This window comes from Somniosus microcephalus, chromosome 1 (genome assembly GCF_052327205.1).
Source record: "Somniosus microcephalus isolate GS21.2 chromosome 1, FLI_Smic_1.0, whole genome shotgun sequence".
NCBI classification, from domain to species: Eukaryota; Metazoa; Chordata; class Chondrichthyes; order Squaliformes; family Somniosidae; genus Somniosus; species Somniosus microcephalus.
In genome coordinates, this window is record NC_140987.1 from 399,980,108 (window position 1) to 400,005,197 (window position 25,090).

The following is a 25,090-nucleotide window of genomic DNA, read 5'->3' on the forward strand; positions in this document are numbered from 1 at the left end:
GGGAGGGAGTGTTTAAGGTGGTGGATGGGGTGCCAATCAAGCGGGCTGCTTTGCCCTGGATGGAGTCGAGCTTCTTGAGTGTTGTTGGAGCTGCACTCATCCAGGCAAGTGGAGAATATTCCATCACATTCCTGACTGCCTTGTAGATGGTGGAAAGGCTTTGTGGAGTCAGGAGGTGAGACACTCGCCGCAGAATACCTAGCCTCTGAGCTGCTCTTGTTGCCACAGTATTTATGTGGCTGGTCCAGTTAAGTTTCTGGTTAATGGTGACTCCCAGGATGTTGATGGTGGGGGATTCAGCGATGGTAATACCGTTGAATGTCAAGGGGAGGTGGTTAGACTCTCGCTTGTTGGAGATAGTCATTGCCTGGCACTTCTGTGGCGCGAATGTTACCTACCACTTATCAGCCCAAGCTTGAACGTCTTGTTGCATGCGGGCATGGACTGCTTCATTATCTGAGGAGTTGTGAATGGCACTGAACACTGTGCAGTCATCAGTGAACATCCCCATTTCTGACCTTATGTTGGAGGGAAGGTCATTGATGAAGCAGCTGAAGATGGTTGGGCCTAGGACACTGCCCTGAGGAACTCCTGCAGCGATGTCCTGGGGCTATGATGATTGACCTTCAACCACCACAACCATCTTCCTTTGTGCTAGGTATGACTCCAGCCAGTGGAGCGTTTTCCCCCCCGATTCCCATTGACTTCAGTTTTACTAGGGCTCCTTGATGCCACACTCTGTCAAATGCTGCCTTGATGTCAAGGGCAGTCACTCTCGCCTCACCTCTGGAATTCAGCTCTTTTGTCCATGTTTGGACCAAGGTTGTAATGAGGTCGGGAGCCGAGTGGTCTTGGCGGAACCCAAACTGGGCATCAGTGAGCAGGTTATTGGTGAGTAAGTGCCGCTTGATAGCACTGTCGAAGAAACATAGAAGATAGGAGAAGGAGTAGGCCATTTGGCCACTCAAGCCCGCTCCGCCATTTAATGAGATCATGGCTGATCATCTAAATTCAGTACCCTGTCCCTGCTTTTTACACCTTCCATCACTTTGCTGATGATTGAGAGTAGACTGATGGGACGGTAATTGTCCAGGTTGGATTTGTCCTGCTTTTTGCGGACAGGACATACCTGGGCAATTTTTCACATTGTCGGATAGATGCCAGTGTTGTAGCTGTATTGGAACAGCTTGGCTAGAGGCGCGGCTAGTTCTGGAGCACAAGTCAACGACCTCTTCATCAATGACCTTCCCTCCATCATAAGGTCAGAAGTGGGGCTGTTTGTTGATGATTACACAGTGTTCAGCTCCACTCATAATTACTCAGATAACAAAGCTGTCTGTGCCTGCATGCAGCAAAACCTGGACAACATCCAGGCTTGGGCTGATAAGTGGCAAGTAACATTCACCCCACATAAGTGCCAGGAAAAGACCATCTCCAACAAGGGAGGGCCAAGCCATCTCCCCCTGGCATTTAATGGCATTACCATTGCCGAGTCCCCCCACCATCAATGTCCTGGGTTCACTAGAAATTCAACTGGACCAGCTACATAAACGTCGTTGCTCCTAGAGCAGGTCAAATGCCTGGTACTCTGCGGCGAATGGCCCACCTCTTGACCTCCCAAAGCTTCTCCACACCTATAAGGCACAAGGATGGTATACTCTCCACTTGCTTGAATGGAAGCTAGCTGCAACAACACTCCAGTGCGACACCATCCAGGACAAAGCAGTCCGCATGATCAGCACGTCCACCACTGGCGTACAGTGGCCGCAGTGTGTCTTATCAACTGTAGCAACTTGCTAAATCTTCTTCAGAAGCACCTTCCAAATCTGCATCCTCCTCCACCTAGAGGGACAAGGGCTGCTAGTGAATGGGAACACCACCACCTCCAAGTTTCCCTCAAAGTCACACGCCATCCTTACTTGGATATATATCGACCTTCCTTCATTATCGCTGGGTCAAAATCCTGGAACTCCCTACCTAACAACATTATGAGAGCACCCTCACCACACTGACTGCAGCCATTCAAGAAGGCAACCCACCACTACCTTCTCAGGGCAACTAGGATTGGGCAATAAATGCTGACCCTGCCAGCGATGCCCACATCCCGAGAACGAACAAAAACAAAATTCAGTGAGCAGAATCGTGCACCAAAATATTTCAGCGTAGGTTAAAATAAAAAATTATCATTTCGAATTTCTTCATTGAAATCAAAAAACAGGGTTTCTGCAATAAAAATAAAAATTATAGAGCAGTGTTGTGTGCTGTATGAATTATTTGGTAAAAATCTTTAACATGACATTTTTAAAGTGAAAAAAATGCTGTGAACAATTGGTGTTTAGCAAATCACCATTTTATTCTGATCGATCCTTGGCCCCTTCCTGTTTCTCATCTACATGCTGCTTGTCCGACATCCAGTATTGGATGAGCAGTGATTTCCTTCAGTTGAATATTGGGAAGACTGAAGCCCTGGCCCTCTTGGTAGCACCCTTGCCTCTGAGTCAGAAGCTTGTGGGTGGTTCAAGTCCCACTCCAGAGACTTGAGCACAAAAATCTAGGCTGACACTCCAGTGTAGTACTGAAGGAGTGCTGCGCTGTCGGAGGTGCCGTTTTTCGGACGAGACATTAAATCGAAGCCCCGTCTGCTCTGCAGGTGGACGTAAAAGATCCCATGGCACTATTTTGAAGAAGAGCAGGGGAGTTATCCCTGGTGTCCTGGCCAATATTTTATCCCTCAATCAATATCACTAAAACAGATTATCTGGTCATTATCACATTGCTGTTTGGTGGGACCTTGCTGTGGTTGGGGAGCAGACGTTCAAACCCTCCGTATGGCAGCCCTTGCCCTGGTGTACTCTACAGCGGAATACTGCTCTCCGGCATGGCTATCAAGTCCGCATGTCAAATCTGTTGATGTCCAGCTGAATTCTACTATTAGAATTATCACCAGTATGCTTTTATCGACACCAACACCTTGGCTGCCTGATAACATTGCACCACCACACCTACGCCGCGAATATGCAGTCTCCAGAGAACACAACCGCTACACAGCAGACATGCCGATCCAGGCCGACTTGAACTGAGAAGTGTCGAGGAACAAAGGGACCTTGGCGTGCAGGTCCACAGATCCCTGAAGGTCGCAGGCCAAGTAGATAAGATGGTTAAGAAGGCATACGGAATACTTGCCTTTATAAGCCGAGGCACTGAATGCAAGAGCAGGGAGGTTATGCTTGAACCGTATAAAACACTAGTTAGGCCTCAGCTAGTGTACTGCATGCAGTTCTGGTCACCACATTACAGGAAAGATGTGATTGCACTAGAGAGGGTACAGAGGAGATTTACGAGGATGTTGCCTGAACTGGAAAATTTTAGCTACGAGGAAAGATTGGATAGGCTGGGTTTGTTTTCTTTGTAACAGAGGAGGCTGAGGGGAGACCTTTTTGAGGTGTATAAAATTATGAGGGGCCTAGATAGAGTGGATAGGAAGGACTTATTTCCCATAGCAGAGGGGGCAACAACCAGGGGGCATAGATTTAAAATAATTGGTAGGAGGTTTAGAGGGGATTTGAGGGGAAATTCCTTCACCCAGATTATGGTGGGGGTCTGGAACTCACTGCCTGAAAGGGTGGTAGAGGCAGAAACCCTCACCACATTTAAAAAGTGCTTGGATGTGCACTTGAAGTGCCGTAACCTACAAAGCTATGGACCAAGAGCTGGAAAGTGGGATTAGGCTGGATAGCTCTGTCAGCCGACACGGACACGATGGACTGAAATGGCCTCCTTCCGTGCTGTAAATTTCTATGATTCTATGAACAACCTACCATCAACCCGCCTCAAATCTAGAAGGCCATTTTGGACCGTCGCTGAACCCCTTCAGCGATCTCCCCTCAGCCTTGATGACCGATGGTGAAATGCTTGGAAGAACTGCGACATACCGAATGGATTCCTTATAGAGGACCCAACACTACAACCTGAAGGATCAAACCGTCCTCGCAAACAGTGGACAACCATCAACTGCCTCAGAACTGGTCATAGTAGATGCTGCCACCTTCTTCTCAGATGGAAGATTAAAGCATCCCCATCATGTGACTGTGGAGTTCCTAATCAGACCCTGGAGCACACCATTGAGCACTGCCCTCAGAGGAAATTTGCAGGCAGCCTACAAGATATCCACACTGTTACACCAGAAGCTTTGGCCTGAATATCCAACTTCGATATTGACATTTGATTTGCTTTGCTACTACCATAACTAAAACAGATTATCTGGTCATTATCACATTGCTGTTTGTAGAAGCTTGGATAAACTGGCTGCCGCGTTTCCTACATTGCAACAATAACTACACTTCAAAAAATACTTCATTGACTGTAAAGCACTTTGGGGTGTCCGGTAGGCCATGAAAGGCGCTATATAAATGCAAGTCTTTTATTGTCTTCGGTCCCTTCCACGAACTCCGTTCCCTGGCTCTAACTTCACCCTGGCCACTGCGGCTGAACCAGACTGCTCCCAGCAATGACGTGGAGCTGAGCTTCCGACCCCATATCCTCAACTTCACCAAGACCGTCTACTTCCACATTCGTAACATCACCCATCTCCACCCGTCTCAGCTCATCTGCTGCTGAAATCTCATCCATACATTTGTTACCCCTAGACTCACCTATTCCAGTGCTCTCTTGGCTAGCCTCCTACCTTGCACCCTCAGTAAACTTACCAACATATGGCCAATGACGGACAGGAAAAGACCCTCTGGTCCATCCAGCCTGCCCCACACAATTGTGATACTTTGTGCATCACACAATATATATGCTCTCCGCCCCACCTAAAATCCATTTGATCTCCTGGGATAGGTGAAAATCCCAGGAGATCAAGAAAATCCAGATATAAACCCAGGCCAATTTCGGGTGGGGGGGGGGGGGGGCGGTGGTAAATCTGGCAAAATCTGAACATAACATAAGAAATAGGAGCAGGAGTAGGCCAATCGGCCCCTCGAGCCTGCTCCGCCATTCAATAAGATCATGGCTGATCTGATCCTAACCTCAAATCTACTTCCACTCTCCATCCCACCCGAACCCATGTGATCTCCTGGGAGAGGCGAAAAACCAGATTAAAAACCCAATGGCCAATTTGGGAGAAAAAATCTGGGAAATTCCTCTCCGATCCATCTAGGCAATCGAAACTCGTCCAGGAGATCACTCTGTCCCTGTATTTCCTGCAGTACTACCTTCTGTAAAAGATGATCTCCACCCCAGCCAGGAACAGGCCCAATTTACTCTTGGAGGACTCCTAGCTGGCAGCCTGTTCCCGAGGTCTCCACTAATCCCTGTGAATAGAACCATCTCCCGAAATCTAACACAGAATTAGAACACAAGAAGTAGGAGCAGTACCAGGCTACACGGCCCCTGGGCCCGCTCCGCCACCCACAGGGCCATGACCGATCCGAACCTAGACTCGTCCAATTTCCTGCCCACTCCCCGTAACCCCTAATTCCCTTTACTTCTAGGAAACTGTCTATTTCTGTTTTAAATTTATTTAATGATGTAGCTTCCACAGCTTTCTGGGGCAGCAAATTCCACAGACCTACCACCCTCTGAGTGAAGAAGTTTCTCCTCATCTCAGTTTTGAAAGAGCAGCCCCTTATTCTAAGACTATGCCCCCTAGTTCTAGTTTCACCCATCATCGGGAACATTCTCCCCGCATCCACCCGATCCAACCCCTTCTCAATCTTATATGTTTCAATAAGATCGCCTCTCATTCTTCTGAACTCCAATGAGTAGAGCCCCAATCTACTCAACCTCTCCTCATATGTCCATCCCCTCATCCCCGGGATTAACCGAGTGAACCTTCTTTGTACTGCCTCGAGAGCAAGTATGTCTTTTCTTAAGTATGGACACCAAAACTGTATGCAGTATTCCAGGTGCGGTCTCACCAATACCTTGTATAACTGCAGCAATACCTCCCTGTTTTTATATTCTATCCCCCTAGCAATAAAAGCCAACATTCCATTGGCCTTCTTGATCACCTGCTGCACCTGCATACTAACTTTTTGAGTTTCGTGCACCAAGACCCCCAGATCCCTTTGTACTGCAGTACTTTCCAGTTTCTTGCCATTAAGATAATAGCTTGCTCTATGATTTTTCCTGCCAAAGTGCATAACCTCACACTTTCCAGTATTGTATTTCATCTGCCAAATCTCTGCCCACTTACTTAGCCTGTCTATGTCCCTTTGCAGGTTTTTTATGTCCTCCTCACTCACTACTTTCCCTCCCATCTTTGTATCATCTGCAAACTTTGATATGCTACACTCGGTCCCCTCCTCCAAATCGTTAATATAGATTGTAAAGAGTTGGGGTCCCAGCACTGACCCCTGCGGAACACTACTAGTTACTGATTGCCAGTCTGAGAATGAACCATTTATCCCAACTCTCTGCTTTCTGTTAGATAACCAATCCTCCACCCATGCCAGAACATTACCCCCAATCCCGTGATTTTTTATCTTGAGCAATAATCTTTTGTGTGGCACCTTGTCAAATGCCTTTTGGAAGTCTAAATACACTATGTCCACTGGTTCCCCTTTATCCACCCTGTATGTTACATCCTCAAAGAACTCAAGCAAATTTGTCAAATTAAATTATGTTTATCCAAATGTCCCGTTACTGTCTCCTTAATAATGGACTCCAAAATTTTACCAACCACAGATGTTAGGCTAACTGGTCTATAGTTTCCAGCCTTCTGCCTACTACCCTTTTTAAATAAGGGTGTTACATTAGCAGTTTTCCAATCTGCCGGGACCTTTGCTGAGTCCAGGGAGTTTTGGAAAATTATTACCAATGCATCCACAATCCCTACCGCCACTTCCCTCAAGACCCTAGGATGTAAGCCATCAGGTCCAGGGGATTTATCCGCCTTGAGTCCCATTATTTTACCGAGTACCAATTCCTTAGTGATTTTAATCGTATTTAGCTCCTCCCCCCCCCATAGCCCCCTGTTTGTCCAGTGTTGGGATATTCTTAGTGTCCTCTACCGTAAAGACTGAAACAAAATATTTGTTCCACGTTTTCGCCATCTCCATGTTTTCCACCATTAATTTCCCGGTCTCATTCTCTAAGGGACCAACATTTACTTTAGCCACCCTTTTTCTTTTTATATAACTATAGAAACTCTTGCTATCTGTTTTTATATTTTTTGCTAATTTATTTTCATAATCTACCCTTTTTTAATCAATCTTTTAGTTATTTTTTGCTGTCTTTTGAAGACTTCCCAATCTTCTATCCTCCCACTAGATTTGGCTACCTTGTATGCCCTTGTTTTTAGTCGGATACTATCCTTAATTTACTTAGCCACGGATGGCTGTCATTTCTTTTACACCCTTTTTTCCTCAGTGGTATATTTTTTTAAAGTTGTAAAATAACTCCTTAAATGTACACCACTGCTCATGTACCGTCTTACCCTTTAATCTCTTTTCCCAGTCCACTCTAATCAATTCCGCTCTCATACCTTCATAGTCTCCTTTATTCAAGCTCAGCACGCTTGTTTGAGATCCAACCTTCTCACCCTCTAATTGAATATGGAATTCAACCATGTTATGGTCACTCATTCCAAGGGGATCCTTTACTAGGACATTTTTAATTAATCCTGTCTCATTACACAGGACCAGATCTAAGGTTGCTTGCCCCCTGGTCGGTTCAGTTACATACTGCTCAAGAAACCCATCCCTAATACACTCAATGAACTCTTCCTCAAGGCTGCCCTGCCCAATTTGATTTGTCCAGTTAATATGATAGTTAAAATCCCCCATAATTATAGCTGTTCCCTTATTACAAGCCCCAACTATTTCCTGATTAATACTCCGTCCAACAGAGTTACAACTGTTAGGAGGCCTATAGACTATGCCCACTAGTGTTTTTTCCCCCTTATTATTCCTTATCTCCACCCAAACTGTTTCACTATCCTGATCCTTTGACCCAATATCATTTCTCTGTATTACAGTGATTCCTTCCTTTATTAACATAGCCACCCCACCTCCCCTTCCTTCCTGCCTGTCCTTCCTGATTGTTAAATACCCTGGTATGTTTAATTCCCAGTCATGGTCACCCTGCAGCCATGTTTCTGTAATGGCCACAAGATCATACCCATATGTAGTTATTTGTGCCGTTAACTCATCCAAAACTCTGCTGCTGTATCCTAACTTGCACCAAGTCCTGTTCACCCATCACCTCTGTGCTTGCTGACCTATATTGGCTCCTGGTCTGGAAATGCCTAGGTCCCATGCTGTGGAATTCCCTGCCAAAGCCCCTCTGCCTCTTCACCTCCTTATCTTCCTTTAAGAAGCTCCTTAAAATGTGACTCTTTGACTAAGCTTTTGGTTATCTGTCCCAATATCTCTTTATGTGGCTTGTAGTCAAATTTTGTTTGATAACGCTCCTGTGAAGCACTTTGGGATGTTTTACTACGTTAAAGATGCTAGATAAATGCAAGTTGATAATCTTTTATGATGTATTGTCAATAGTGGATTAAGCCATAAAGGCAGTTTATTAACATTCCTCATTTTTGCTGTCTCTTTCCCTCACTAGCCTCCCAAGAAGATGATAAGACTTGGTACTCTATCTTCCCTATTGATAATGAGGAACTGGTGTATGGAAGATGGGAAGATAACATCATCTGGGATGACCAAGCCATGGACAAGATTCTGGAACCGCCTGTGCTGACTCTTGACCCTAATGATGAAAACATCATTCTTGGTATGTCCTACAAGAGGCACTTTACAGCAGAACAAGCAAGCCTTAAAAACCATTTAAAGGTCTCCAAACTGTAACAGATTCTGAACGATTTTAGTTCTGTACAGGATAGAACCTGGAGATCAACCCAATACAGCTCTGAAATGTTGGGAAGCCACGATGTGGGTGATTTTTTTTTTCAGTGTCTGAGACGATGGTCAATCACGGCTAACAGTGAAGTTGATTTCGTATGGCTTCTGAAAGTAGAGAGCAGCAGAATAGCATATGATTATTTAGGGCTGAGCTATATAAATTAGATTGAAAAATTAATCTTTTGGAGTAAGAGAAAGTGAAGTTTTACTTGCTACATTTTTAAGTGACTGATGGGGTGTTGTTGCACACTGTTGTGAGTTATTATACCAGTCACGCCAATCAGTGATTCCGTGCACTGATCTCCCTGTCTGAGCCACGCCATTAAGGGAAGCTCTGATAAGCTCAGACCTTTCTCAAAAGATGACCCACATTAGTCAGTGTCGCACACTCACCAGCAGCTGCCTTAGGATCACATTGAAAGTGCGTGAGACAGAATGATTGCCTGCGCTCTCAGCTGGAGATGGAGTTATGTAGGAGAGCCTAACAGTTGGAGAAAATGAAGTCATTATATGAAAAAAAAAGGAACAATAAAGGCACTGAACACCTTCCCCATCATTCATCTTCATAAGAACAGTTACAAAGAGAAATTAAATTGACAATGAGGCCAATGGCCCAGGCACTGAGGTACTATATCCCAGAGAGGTAAACAAGCTGTGTTATTCCCAGACTTGAGAGTATGTTATCTCAGTGGGACTGCCTAGTGAGGCTCTTGCATAGTTCTGGTGTCTTGCGACATCTAGTCGAGAATGGTGGTTGACAGTCAGGCAACCAATGGGAGGAGCAGGTTCCTTGAGCATCCGCATCCTCATCCACAACCATGGTGGAGCCCAGCATGTGCGTAGAACACACAAGGCTGGAATGTTTGCAAGCATCATCAGCTGAAAGTTCAGAGTAGATGATCCATATTTGGATGCAAGAGCTGAATGCCAGATGATAATTGAGAGTGGCAACATTTGACCAAGTCTGGCACCAGGGACCTCTAGCAAAACTGATATCAATGGGGGTTAAAGGAAAAACCCTCCTGTGGCTGGAGTTATATCTGACTCCCAGGAAGATTGTTGTGGTTGTGGAGGCCAGTTATTGCAATGCAGGACATAGCTGTAAGAGTTCCTCAGGGCAGCGTCCTTGGCCCAACCAGCTTCAGCTGCTTTATCAGTAATCTTCCCTCCATGAGAAGGTCAGGAGTGACGTTCTTTGCTGACGATTGCAGCTCATGCCAGCATAGAACAGTACTTGGACAACATCCAGGCTTGGGTTGACGAGTGGCTGGTAACATTTGTGCCACATAAATGTAATGACCACCTCCAGCAAGAGAAACCCCAACCGCCTTCTCCTTCTGACCTTCATTGGCATCACCATTGCCAAATTCCCACCATCAACATTTGGGGGTCATTGCAGCTGTGACGACACTTCAAAAAAAAATTCATTGGCTGCAGAGTGCTTTGGGACATCCTGGGGTTGTGAAAGGCGCTATATAAATGCAAGTTCTTTCTTTTCTTCATAATTTGGCTTAGCTGTGATGCCCTCACATTCAAATAGCTTGTTGTCATTCACTATTTAAACTAATATATGAGGAATAGGCACTTGAGTGCGATAGTACAAGCCTGCTGGCAACACTGAAAATATTAGCAAAGGAGAAAATTGGAGGAAAAAAATCCATTCCATCCAGTGTGAATTTTGGATGGCATGGGTTTGGTATTAGATTCTAACTACTGTTCTGATGCTGATGAACTTGACTGTTATGATCTGAAAGCCTCCCTAAAAATTTAGTTGCAGCATGTGAATTGACTGATTACAGAGGTAACAGTTCTTGAAAGACAAGACCAGTCACCAAGAAATCAAATCGAGAATTCAGAAGAAAATTCTTTACCCAGAGTGTGCTGAGAATGTGGAACTCGATACCACATGGAGTGATTGAGGCAAATAGTATAGATGCATTTAAGGGGAGGCTAGATAATCATATGACGGAGAAGGGAATAGAGGGTTATGCTGATAGTTAGATGAGGAAAGACAGGGAGGAGGCTCAAATGGAGCATAAACACTGGCATGGACTGGTTGGGCCAAATGCCTGTTTATGTGCTGTATATCCTATGTAAGCCTGTGAAAGGATTTGCAGGTACAAGCAGTTTTGAGAAATTTGGAAATTGGTTGAAAATTGCATTAGGCTAGCTCAGGGATTGCCTTGGTTATTACACACCAGTTACTGGTATCAACATATTTGACTGAATCGCAGTAAGTATTTGTTCATTAAGAACACAGTTGCTTTGAGGCATAGGATGTTTTGTTTGGTCTTCATATTTTGTTGCAGACTAAATAGCTACAGTTTATATTGACTGGATCATATAACACATTGGGGTATCATTATTGTCCGTTTGAAGGTTCTGCTTTTACTGCTACAACGTATTAGAAAATGGAAAAATGTTGGTTTAAAAAAAAACATGTTATGTACAATTCTGTTTTAAATTAAGGTGTCAGCCTTGTCTTAGTAGAAGCACTCTCGCCTCTGAGTCGGAAGGTTGTAGGTTCAAGTCCTACGCCAGGATTTGAGCACATAAAATAGGCTAACACTCCAGTGTAGTACTGAAAGTGTGCTGTACTGTTGGAGATGTCGTCTTTCAGATGAGACTTTAAACCAAGGTTCCAACTACCCTCTCGGTAAAATATCCCACTGCAGTATTCGGAGAGCAGCAGTGGAATTCTCCCAGTGCCCTGGTGAACATTTATCCCTCCACCAACATTTATTGACAATATATCTTGCAGCTGTTTGGGGGCCTTGTTGTGTGCAAATTGACTGCCTTGTGTCTACAATATAACAGTGACTCTTTTTTATTTGTTCCGGGATGTGGACATCACTGGCAAGGCCAGCATTTATTGCGCATCCCTAATTGCCCTTGAGAAGGTGGTGGTGAGCCAGCGCCTTGAATCGCTGCAGTCCTTGTGATGATACTCCCATAGTGCTGTTAGGGAGGGAGTTCCAGGGTTTTGACCCAGCGACAATGAAGGAACGCCGATATATTTCCAAGTCTGGATGGTGTGTAACTTGGAGGGGAACTTACAGGTGATGGTGTTCCCATGCGCTTGCTGCCCTTGTCCTTCTACGTGGGTTTGGGAGGTGCTGTCGAAGAAGCCTTGGCGAGGTGCTGCAGTGCTTGTAGATGGTACACACGGCATCCATGGTGCGCCGGTGGTGGAGGGAGTGAATGTTTAAGGTGGTTGATGGGGTGCTAATTAAGCGGGCTGCTTTGTCCTGGATGGTGTCGAGCTTCTTGAATGTTGTTGGAGCTGCACTCAACCAGGCAAGTGGAGAGTATTCCATCACACTCCTGACTTGTGCCTTGTAGATGGTGGAAAGGTTTTGGGGAGTCAAGAGATGAGGCATTCGCCACAGGTTACCCAGCCTCTGACCCACTCTTGTTGCCACAGTATTTATGTGGCTGGTCCAGTTAAGTTTCAAGTCAATGGTGACCCCCCAGGATGTTGATGGTGGAGAATTTGGTGATGGTAATGCCGTTGAATGTCAAGGGGATGTGGTTAGACTCCTGCTTGTTGGAGATAGTCATTGCCTGGCACTTGTGTGGCACGAATGTTACTTGCCACTTATCAGCCCAAGCCTGAATGTCATCCAGGTCCTGCTGCATGTGGGCCTGGACTGCTTCATTTTCTGAGGAGTTGCGAATGGATCGGAACACTGTGCAATCATCAGCGAACATCCCCACTTTTGACCTTATGTTGGAGAGAAGGTCATTGATGAAGCAGCTGAAGGCACTACAAACCTACTTCATTGGTTATGAAGTGCTTTGGGACATCCTGAGGTCTATATGAATGCAAGTTCTTTTTGAATTGCAGGATTAGTGTGCAAAAGCATGTTTTTATTTAACGCTTCAACTTTATGGTTCATTTAAGAACTGTAGCTGCCGTTGACTGAATAATGACAGTAATGGCTTTCTGTTTTATACAAAGCCTGGGATCAGCAGTGGACAACATGATGTGTTCTGTTTCATTATGCAATATTTTGTTGCATTGTTTACTCAGATTGGTATTGAAGTCAACTATTAGGTAGACATTCATGCCTGCTACGCTTTATTTCAGAAATTCCTGATGAGAAAGAGGAGATGGCATCTAACTCTCCTTCCAAGGAGAATAAGAAAGAATCATCGGCTCGGAAGAGTCGGATCCTATTGGGAAAAACTGGTGTCATCAAGGACGAGCCGCAACAGGTCTGTAGGATAGAGATAAAGGTTTCCATACAAATGAGCAACGATGTAATGAAGTAATGATTTCTGTTGATTCTAGTTTTCAAAGTCTGTTGTGTTGTAACACTATCTGTTTCCAGTATCAGGCTTTGAGGAAACAGCAAAATTTAAATTTGGGACTCATTGCATCAGTATTTGTAGATCCTTTTGTGAGACCTTTGTTGCTTCACCTATAAACGCAAAAGGCTCCCTAACAGCCATTTATCAGGTGGTGCAGAGGCATTCTGTAACCGCAGGAGCCTGTCAATTGTTCAGGATTGTGCAGTGGAGGGCATATCATTACAACCACAAGCTTCACTCTTATCAATGCTTTCTTGTCTGGCAACCATGCAGTCGCAGCCTCCAAAGGAGGTTCATTCTACCAGTACTGGAACCATTTGGTAAACAATAAATTCAGCTCTAGGTCCTCTTGCATCATATCACATATATTTCTTTCCCTTATCTCCAATCTTTCCCCTCCCATATTGAGAAGTCAGCGGTTTGCTTGTAAGCCATATGAACTTAGTGGCTACCTTTGGCTAAAGTGGTTATTAATAAACATGTACTCTGTGAAGTCAAGATGGTGAGAGAGCTTTTCAGCTTAATTCAACCTAAAGATTTACAGCCAGCAGTGAGGATTCTGGTGGGTCCACATCCCACAGACACGGAGAAGGAAGGGTACCACTGTTGGTGAGAAGACTGTGTGTTTTATGTAAAGTGAGAAACTGCAAGCGTCTACACAAATTGGACAGATTGTGAAATGTGGCCATGTCCTTCCCAATATGAAGAGGAATATTAGTATTTGTTGCCAGGATCGCTGATCTGGTAATATGTACACACAGTGAGCTATGTGCCCCAACAGTGGTGAGTTACACATCTCTCAGTACGCAGTCAACTAATCATGTCAGTATTTCATACGTGTGTACGCTATCTTGCTGTTTGTCATACATGCTTGTGCTCTCTCTTACACTTTCACCAAATGCCAGATTGGGCTATGTCCACCAGTGGTGCACATGCCCCTAATCTTCATAACCAGTTATGAACTGGACTATGTAAACCATAGTATTGGCACACAAAAACATATACTAGCTCAGTCTCCTCTCTGTCTTTGGTAGAACATGTCACAGCCGGAAGTGAAGGACCCCTGGAACCTTTCGAATGATGAGTTTTACTACCCCAAACAGCAAGGACTGCGAGGGACATTTGGAGGCAACATTATCCAGGTGAGTAGAGCTGGGCACTTGTATTCTCCCCAAGTGTGGGTTTCATTTAGTTATGCTCCAGAGTTGTACAGTCACTAAATTATATCTATAGAACAGAAGGGGAGGGATATAATTTAGTGGCTGTAAAGCAAAGGTCGCTGAATAGCAATCAGGAACAGGAATCCTGGGCACATTTTACTGAGACCAATTGTAGCAAGTAGCCCTCCTGCCATCCGAATGAGATCAAGAACTGACTGGGGATTGAACCCTCAACTTTCCTAGTTTGTGTGGCTCAGCTACTTACTGCCTTAATCAGTGAAGTCATCAGCAGCGCACCAAGTTAGAGTAAAAACAGAAAATGCTGGAAATACACAGCAGGTTAGTTCTTCTTTTCTTACAGATGCTGAGTGACGTGTTGTATATTTGCAGCATTTGAAGTTTTTGTTTCAGATTTCCAGTATTGGCCGTTTCTTTTAATGAGCACCAAGTTCAGGTTTTTTTGAAGTTGCTTTCATACAAGTGTAGCTTGCTTTATGCAGGTTTCTGCTCAAATGAAACTTGCATTACACTAGAAAAAGAGTTATACTTATAGGTGATTTCAGTTAGCCCATGATAAAATGAGCAGAAAAGGATTCACTTTTGGATATTTAATCCAAAACTACTTTGTGCTACATCATGTATGTCAGGGCACCAAAGTAGGTGCAGTATTCGATTTTGTTTACAAAGGAGGATTGAAGACCAACATGGAGAACTTTGGAGAAATCAAGTCTAGAGTTGACGAAAGCATAGATAAGGGCTTTTGTGGAAGTGTCTACAATGCAGCTGATGTTGCAAGGGTCAAAGTGAGCAGTCTTGGTGATGGATAGGATATGAGGTTGAACAGGACAAGATTGCACATGGCTGATTCAACCTGGACGAGTGGCTGGGAGGAAAATGGAGTCCCTGGCAAGGAAGCGGAGTTTATGGCAGAGGCTGAAAATGATACCTTTTGATCTTCCCAAATTCACCTAGAGAAAATTTTGACTCCTCATGATTTAAATGTCAGAGATTGGCAGTCTGACAGCACAGAGGTGGTTGTGGGGTGGAGGGGTATGCTGGATGTTGTCACAGAAGCCATTGCTGGAGAAGCACTGGCACAGGCTGTAATCACAAGGGTAGTTGCACAGAGCTGGACAGCAGAGGCGAGGCAATTCAGGAGGATGGCATGGTCGACTGTGTTGAATGTTGAGAAAAGGTTGAGGTGGACAGGAGTGATAACATACTGTAGCTGCAGTCACAGACTGTTATTTGTGCCTTTGGCCAGAGAAATTTGGTGCTAGCAACAGAGATTTGAAAAGGAATTTTGGGAGAGATGAGCATGGCATTGGGAAGTAATGACTTGTTCAAGAACCTTACAGAGAAAAAAAGCTAGAGATGGATCATAGTTTGACACAATGGGTGGGTCAGAGGCAGGCTTTTGAAGTAGTGATCATGGCAATTTTGACAGGGCCTGAGGTAAGATAGCTATTAATCTTGGTAAGCATGGAGCCATGCTTATCAGCATGACTGGGAAGGAGATCAAGGAAGTAGGAGGTGGGTCTCATGGAAGTGATGAGCTTGGAGAAGGCAAGGGAGATGGGAGAAAAACTGCAGTGATAGGATCAGGATAGGTGGAGTGGGAGGCTGGGGATTTGTTGGGAGTGGGAGGTATAAGAGGGGATGATTTATGGCTGCGTGAATGGTCTCGATCTTGGGATCAAGAAATCTGAGAGCTCTTTGCACTCGGTGTTGGATGTGGGGGTGGGGAGGGACGAGGTATTTGAGGACATGCTTAGTCATGGAGTAAAGGAGGCCTGGATTTCCTTACCCTCCAGGATAATCCTGGAGCAAGAGGAGAATTTTTTCTGAGAGTTGGAGCTTAATTCTGGTAATTAATGCCAAAACGAGTCTTGCACCTAGTGTCTTTGGGTTTTCAGCCCTCCAACTTAAGGTAGCAAACATGGTACTCTACCAGGGAAAGCAGCAGGAGTGTGAGATATGAGTGATTTGGTGGTAACAGAGGCATTTAACACAAAAGTGAGGGAGCAGGTCAACAGCAACAGGGGGGTTCTGACATATGGAGGGCCAGAGAAGAGAAAGTTGAGAGTTTGAGAGTAAATTTATGAGGAGCTAGGGGAGAGGTTTGTTTCCAGGGGTGGAGTGTGATGGTAGTGGGATTGGAGGAATGCAGGGGAATGTGAGTGGGAATGGAGACGAAGAAGTGGTCAGAGATAGCCTTATCAATGACAAAGGTCTCTGAGGTGGAGAGGTTCTGTGAGGTGGCGAGATCAGTGGAGTGGGTGTGGAGTGGAACATTTATCTGAAGAGTAAGATTGATTGAAGGGAAGGCAGAAAATCTGAAGAAAACAGCCTGGGGAGTTTAGGTTTAGGTTGAAATCAACAAGGGTGAGGAGTTGCTCTGTGCAGAGGCTAAGGGAGGCGAGATGGGAAGAGATCTCGGTAATGGTAAAGACTGAGGATTTTAAATGAGAGGCAGGAGGAACATGTGCCAGAAGAGTAAGGGGAGAGGTGGAACTTAACGTTGTGTTCGCCATGGGACAATGTGTAAGGAGGCAGAAAGGCTTTGTTGTGGGGTAAGGAGTCCCCAAATATAAGCCAGGTTGCTGTTTCTTCAAGAGATTCATCCACAATGAAGTTGTGAAGAATGCACGTCTTAAAAAGGGAATTGGATAAGCATTTGAAAAGGAACAATATAGAGCGATACAGGAAAAGAGCAGGAAAATGAGTTTGGAGCAGATAGTTCCAGTTGAAGAGCTAGCACTGACACGGGTTTCTGAATGGTCTCCTTTTATGCTGTAATTTCTATGATTTCTATTTTCCTAAGATCAAGATTTTGTAGAAGATCAGCTTAAGGAGAATCTTCAAATGAGTCCACCACTCGTCAAAAAGGAAGAAAGTGGGATTATTGTTTATCCAACAAACAAGATATCTGGGTAATAGTGGGACTATGTGGAGAAGTAAAACAGTTGAAGAGAGGGAGAGAGCTGATAAGGCACTGGGACAGGTTAGTTTACACCCAACAAGAATAACACCTTGCACTTATATAAGCGCCTTTAACGTAGAAATATGTCCCAAGGTGTTTCACAGGCATAATCAAAAATAAATGAATGCTGAGCCAAAGAAGGAGATATTTGGAGTGATGACTAAAGCTTGGTCAAAGAGGTGGGTTTTAAGAAGGTTCTTAAGGAGGACAGGGAAGTGAAGAAGCGGAGGGGCTTCGGCAGGGAATTCCAAAGCATGGGACCTAGGCAACTGATAGCATGGCTGCCAATAATGGGGGAGCTGGACAAAAGGCTAGAGTTGTAGGAAGGGCAGATCCAGGTAAGGGGGGTTTGTAAGGCTGGAGAAGGTTACAGCAATATGGAGAAGTGAGGCCATGGAGGAATTTAAACACAAAAGGTTGAGAGTGATGATTAAGAGGCAGAGCTGGGCATCATCTGCATACATGTGGATGCTGACTCAATGTCTGAGGATGATGTTGCCAAGGGACAGCCTTTAGCTGAAGAAGAGGAGGGGCCAAGGATGGATCCTTGGGGGCTCTTCAGAGGTGATGAAGCTGGCGGAAATCTGTTTGGAGAGTTTCAAACAGTGAGTTATGGGAATGATGTGCGCAAATTTGGGAGTTTCTAACACTTTCAAGGACTTCGGAGAAGAAAGACATTAGAGATGCAGTGGTAGTTTGCAAGGACAGCGTGGTAAAGGGGGGGGGGGGAAGTGGCAAAGACAGCCAAACGGATGGTCTCAATCTTGGTGACAAGAACTCCATGAGTGCTTCACACTTGTTAGTGGTGAGGATGGAGGGGTCAGGGAAGAAGGGATAAGGAGATAGGTGGTAGTGCAGAAAAAAAGCTGGACGTTACCTTTGCTCTCCAGGATGATCCTGGAGTAGTGAGCAATTTCAGCAGAAGAAAGTGAAGCCCGATATTGCTTGATGTGGTCCAGTTAGATCTTGTTATGGATGGCCAAACCTGTTGTGCACAAGATACACTCAAGTTTGTTCCCCTTGGACTTGAGGGGGAAAATATGGAGGCTATGCCAGGAGGAATGACTGGGATGGGGTGGGAGGAAGTAAAGGTTTTGCTTGGAACAAGTACATCAAAGATGGAGGTAAGAGAGTGGTTGTGTAGATCAATGGCTGCAGAAGCTCTGTGGTGAATGGAGGGCCAAAGGCTAAGCAGTTGGGACTTTGAAAGTGCAGTTAAACATGAATTGGGGAGAGTTTTTCCAGAGTGGATGCAGAAGGTGGTGGAGTTGGAAGTGGGGAGTAAGGGATACAAGGAAGTGATCAGAGATGGCCTTGTCTGTGATTGAGACCCAGGGAGTAGAAATGCAACATGAAATGACAAGGTTGAGGTGGCTGTGAATATGGGTAGGAGAGTTCATATGGAGGGAGAAGTTTAGGGAGGACAGGTGGGCAGTGAATTTAGAAGAGAAGAGGGTAAGGGGAGCTGAGATGGAGATTGAAATCACCGAGGATGAGAAGTCACTCAGTGCAGAGGCTAAGGGAGGCTATCCTCACTTCATCCTTTATTTCCATAAGTATTCATGGGATAGTTATGGAAATAAAGGATAAAGCAAGGATCCCTGGTAGAAATATTTAGCAGCTGCTTGAAAGATGAGGTAAGTACCTAGGGACTGGAATGTCTAGTGTATTAACCTTTCAGAAAGAAAGATATACATTGATATTTTTTTAATGTATTTTATTTCTAAGACAAGTTCTTATTAGTGAGTATTGTATACAGTGTGTACCATTGACTTGTGCTTATTTCTAGTAACTTAATCTAAACTCCAATTTCTGTTGTAGCACTCTATTCCTGCTGTGGAACTCCGGCAGCCATTTTTCCCAACTCACATGGGCCCAATGAAGCTCAGGCAATCCCACCGGCCATCACTGAAGAAATATTCCTTTGGGGCTTTGTCACAGCCAGGACCTCATTCTGTGTACCCACTGCTGAAACACATCAAGAAGAAAGCCAAGGTAAAGATCTCCTTTAGCCATGTATAATGTATGTTTTGTTCATGTAAATCAAGGTTGTTTCTCTGTTCATTTATACACATGTATTGATTGCAGTTATGGATTCAAGTTCCCCAACTCCTCTGTTTCCTGGTTTCACTCTACTTTCTATTCTGGTCTCTCATCTTCCCTTTCTCTTTTGGTTTCAGGCACTCGGCCTTCTCCCCGCCCCCCACTTCATGCAGCATACCCCTCAGTCCTCCAACCCACTCATTTCCTGCTGCCATCTCAGGCTCGGATACCTGCTGGATTAGCCCATGGCTTCCTTCCTGGATCAGCTGATGGTTTTCTTCTGCTCCAGCCTATGTGTTTTCTGCCGTGCCTATCACTGCTGGTTTTCCCAGAGCAACAACGGTAACTGCTCATCCCCAAATACCAGCATAAATCCCATCCAATCCACTCTCCAGGAGTAAATCACTTCAATCTTATCCCAGCCTGCTCTTCACTCCAGACCTCCTTGATGGGCCTCATGTACCAGCCCACTCTAGATTGGCCTTCAAAATGTCTTTACCTCGCAAAAAAGATCTTCTCCATCATCCTAATCTTGGATAATCTCTTGATATCATCAACCTGATTGAAACCTGGCTCACTGACGTTGACTCCTTCCTTCTTATTAAAGTTGGCATGGTGGGACAAGTAGCTGAACATGTCCTTTGTCCAAACTGCCAAGACAGTGGTGTAGTTCTCATCTCCATGTCCCATCTCAGCCTGTTCTGATCGTCCTCTAGCATTTTCTCTTCATTTGAATACCTCACCTTCTTCAACTCTTACACCCGATCCTTCAAAATTCTCATTGTTTACTGCTCTTCCAAGTCTCAATGAAGTCTTCTCTTTATTCTCCTCTCTGAGACTTTGCTAAGTGACTTCATTCTCTGTCATTTCAATCTACACTTGCAACCTCCAGTCCTCCATCAACCTTGCACTGCATTGGCCATCATGTGTGGCGTCACCACCTCTAAGGTTTTGATTATTCACAAGGCTATCTGTGATCAGATGCACATCTCCTGCACCATCTACATCTCTCTGTCCAACCCTGCTACCTTACCTCCTCCGCTGGGGAAACAACTTGCAGTTTCCTCACCTTTCTAACCTTCAAATCTTCTGTCATCTCCCAACTTCCATGACATTACCACCTCCGTCAATCTGCTAAGCAGCTCCTTTGCTTCAGCTTTTGATTCCTTAATCTCCACCATTCACCCTGTACAACTCCCATCTCTGCATGCTCAGATACATGTGACGCATGTCTAACCTGATTGTCCACAGTCAAGTTTGACTTGCACACCTCAACTAGTATCACCTCTCTCTCTCTCCCCGCAGCCAAATCTGCTCCAGGATCATCCTGGAAAGTAAGGACAACTCTAAAAGTTCTCTCCTCCTCCTTTGCTTGTCCTCTTCATCCTCACCTCCAGCCCCAAGTGTAAGGATTTGCGATGTCTTCATCTCCATTGGGCCAGAAATTTGGGTCGGCGGCTTCCCGCGGGTGCAAGCCCCCGACCTGCACTTACATAGCGCGCCTGCCGTTGTGCTGTGGGCCCGAGTGGGATTCCGATCCTGGGCCTCCTCCAGCTGCCGGCGCGCAGTGCTCTCGTATCCCAGAGGCGCAGTTAGTTCGAAGCGTTCCCTGGGATCACGTGGGCCATGGGGGGCCAATCGGAGCAGGGAATCTCCATTCATAGATTTGACAGGAAGACCTGTCAAATCTATGAATAGAGATCGGCCCCAAAACCTAAGTAAAACTTCAAATAAATTTTTTTTTAAAATCACATTTTTAAAATAACTATAAATTACATAAATTAACTATTTTAAACAAAAATTTTAATTTTTGAAAAAATTAATTAAAGTTTTTAATGGGGCTAAAAATAAACTTACCTTTCTTTAAAGTATTTTAAAATGATAAACCTGTGAGAAAAAATGTTTTCATTTTACTTAATTCACCTCTTACCTTGTTAAAAACAGGCCTTGCGCCTCCTTTTTTCACGCGCAGCTGCTAGGGACTTACCCTCACGGAGAAACCTGTGAAAAAAGCAGAAGTTAAAGGTCTACGCGTTGCCTCTCCGGCGCACGCGTTTGACCTCTGAACCCCTTCCTTCAAGGGAACGGAAGTTCCGGTTTCCAGCGCATGCGCGAAACCGGCACTTTCGTTGGCCAGACAGGTGAATACACAGCGCGTACTCACCCGTGGGGACCCGAATTTCTGGCCCATTATTGAAGATAGCTGTTCAGCATCATCCTTCTTCTGTGATCCACCTCCCAGGGATTGCCCTCTCCTGGTTCCACTCCTACCTGTCCTAACATAGCCAGCACATGTCCTGCAATTGCTTCACTTCCTGTGCTCACATGGTTACCTCCGGCATACTCCTTGGGCTAGAAATTTGTCTCGGGCAGTGGCGCAAAGCGGGTGGTATTGGATCGGCCGCCCGTTATACGCAGCGCTTGATGTTCTGTTCTATTGCAATCAATGAAACTGATTATCAGGCGCTGCGTTTAACGGGTGGCCGATCCGATACCGCCCGGTTTGCGCCACCGCCCGAAATGAATTTCGAGGCCCTTATTCCTCATCTTTATGCTACCCCTCTGCAATATTATGCATTACTATAGGGTCAACTTAATCTTTCCATGACCATCCTTGACTATGGTGCTGTTTGAATGCTTATCTGACATCAAGTGATGGATAAGCAAGAACTTTTTTCCAGCTTAACACTGGCAAAACTTAAGCCATTCTGTTCTCGTCCCACCAGAAGCTGTGTAGTGCTGCCCCTGATTCCATCTCATTTGTCAGCTTTTTGTTCAGGCTGATTCCAATGGTGTGCAACTTCAGTGTCTTGTTTGACCTTGAACTGAGCTTCAAATAAATATCCTATCCATCATTAAAGGGACATATTTCCATCTGTCGAGCATCACCCACCTCCATTCCTACCTCAGTGCCACTGCTGCTGAAACGCTCATCCATATCTTCTTCACCTGCAAGTTAAATTTCTCCAACTGTGATTTTTCGAAGATCTTACCTACACAAACTCCAACATAAGCAAAACTCTGCCACTCGTATCCCATCTTGTACTATTGCTCACTTATTGCCCTTGTCCCAGCCAACCTCCACTGGCTGCCTATCGTGTGGTGTATTGATTTCAATATCCTCGTCCTCATTTACAAATGCCTCCATGGCCTCACCACATTCTACTTTTGCAACCTCCTCCAACCTGACATCCCAGTGCATACCCTCCTCAACTCTAATGCCAGCTACTGTGTATCTTTCTCTTCAGTTATCATTTTGTGCACACTGGAATTCTCCTCTTAAATCTATCCACCTTGTTACATCTTTGCCCACTTTCACATATCTACTAAGTCACTTCCCCTAACTTTTTTTCCTGACCCCTGATATTTATTCTTTGTGAAGCACCTTGGGATGCTTTGTTATGTTAAAGGTTCTATATAAGTGGAAGTTCTGTTTGTAAAATATTACAAGTGCTTTCCTCTATTATTTATAATGTGCTGATGGCACCAAAACCCTGTGAGCAATGTAAGGGAAATTCAGAGTGATCAAAAGGATCAGGACAAATTAAATGGATGAGCTAAGGCACAGCAGATGAAATTTGATGTTGATAAATGTAAGTTAATGTATAAAGTTTCACGGTCAGATGGGGATCGCAGTGCAGGCAGGCGGTGTGCCGCAACTGCAGCATGTGGGAGTTTGTGGAGAGCATTGTGATCCCGGACAACCACTTTTGCAGTAAGTGCCTGCATCTTGAGGAACTTCAGCTCCGAGTTTTTGAGCTGGAGTCTGAGGTGCAAACATTGCGGAGCATCAGGGATGGGGAGAGTTACCTGGACACTTTGATCCAGGAGGCAGTCACACCCCTTAGGTTAGGTAGTGGTACAGGTCTGGTTAGTGGTCAGGGACAGGAGGGTGTTACTGCAACTCAGGCAGGTAAGGGGACCACAGGTGCAGTGCTGGAGGAGCCTTAGCCTTTGCCCTTGTCCAACAAGTATGAGGTTCTTGCTGCCTGTGTGGATGAGGGAAAAGCCTGCAGAATGGATGAGCAAGCTGACCATGGCACCATGGTGCAGGAGGCCATTCAAGTGGGGGGAGTGAAAGGGAATGTAGTTGTGCTGGGGACAGTATAGTCAGGGGGATAGATATTGTTCTCTGTAGCCGCGACCGAGAGTTCCAAAAGTTGTGTTGCCTGCCCGGCTGGGGAAGAACTTGGAGGGGGAGGATCCAGTTGTTGTGGTCCACATAGGAACCAACGACATAGGTAGAACTAGGAATGAGGTTCTGCTGAGGGAGTTTGAGGAGCTAAGATCCAAATTAAAAAGCAGAACCTCAAAGACAATTTCTGGATTGTTACCTGAGCCACGCGCAAATTGGCATAGGAACAAACAGATCAGAGGTTTAATGCGTGGTTCAAAGAGTGGTGTGGGAGGAAGGGGTTTCAGTTCATGGGGCACTGGCACCAGTACTGGGGAAAGAGGGAGCTTTTCCGTTGGGACAGACTCCACTTAAACCGGACTGGGACCAGTGTCCTGGCGAACCGAATAACTAGGGCAGTAGACAGGGCTTTAAACTAATGAAGTGGGGGTGGGAGGATTCAGGAAAGAGTAAATGTAAAAGCAGTGAGAGAAATGTCAAGGCTGTAGAGCAGAATTGAGTTTTAGGTAAAAATAAGCAGTGGGTCAGGAAGGGACAAAGAGAGTAACAAAGGTAATAAGGCATCAGTGACGAAGGTGACATCAGGGAAAAATAGAAATAAGTCAAAGCTAAAGGCACTATATCTGAATGTGCAAAGCATTCGCAATAAAATAGATGCATTAATAGCACAGATAGAAATGAACAGGTTTGATCTAATAGCCAGAACGAAGACGTGGTTGCAAAGCGGCCAAGATTGGGAACTAAATATTCCAGGATACTGTACTTAACTTTCAGAAGAGATAGGCAAAATGGAAAAGGAGGAGGGGTAGCCCTGATAAAGGATGGGATAAAGACAGTAGAGAGAAAGGATCTTAGCTCTGAAAATCAAGAAGTAGAATCAGTTTGGGTGAAGCTAAGAAACAGCAAGGGGCAGAAAACATTGATGGGAGTTGTTTATAGACCCCCAAACAGTAGTTGTAATGTAGGGCAGAGTATAAATCAGGAAATTAGAGCTGCATGTAACAAGGGTAATACAGTAATCATGGGGGACTTTAATCTACATATAGACTGGGCAAACCAAATTTGCAGTAATAGTGTGAAGGACGAATTCATGGAATGTATGCAAGATAGCTTTCTCGATCAGTATGTTGAGGAACCAACTAGGGAACAGGCTATTTTAGATCTAGTATTGTGCAATGAGAAAAGGTTAATTAATAACCTTGTAGTAAAGGGGTCTTTAGGGAAGAGTGACCATAATATGATAGAATTTTATATTGAGTTTGAAAGTGATCTAGTTAAATCCGAAACTAGAGTCCCAAATCTAAACAAAGCAAACTACGTAGGTATGAGGGGCGAGTTGGCTAAGGTAGTTTGGGAAACTACATTAAAAGGTAGACAAGCAATGGCTGGCATTTAAAGAATTAATATATAATTTACAACAAATATACATTCCTTTAAGGCACAAAAACACCAACAAGAGAAGTGGTCCAACCGTGGCATACGAGAAGTTAAAGATAGTATTAGATCAAAGGAAGAGGCTTCTAATGTTGCCAAAAAGAGTAGTAAGCCTAAGGACTGGGAGGATTTTAGAATTCAGCAAAGGAGAACCAAGAAA

General features: G+C 44.8%; 1 protein-coding gene across 1 annotated transcript in view; it reads left to right on the plus strand.

Moving 5' to 3' along the window:
- The window catches only part of taf1 (TAF1 RNA polymerase II, TATA box binding protein (TBP)-associated factor), a 125,895-nt gene that overhangs the window by 35,187 nt on the left and 65,618 nt on the right, over positions 1-25,090 (plus strand). Inside the window, exons 12-15 of the mRNA XM_085998007.1 lie at positions 8,566-8,733; positions 12,952-13,079; positions 14,210-14,317; positions 19,140-19,313. Of these exons, the coding sequence (XP_085854133.1) occupies positions 8,566-8,733; positions 12,952-13,079; positions 14,210-14,317; positions 19,140-19,313 (578 nt within the window). The remainder of the gene's footprint in view (positions 1-8,565; positions 8,734-12,951; positions 13,080-14,209; positions 14,318-19,139; positions 19,314-25,090) is intronic.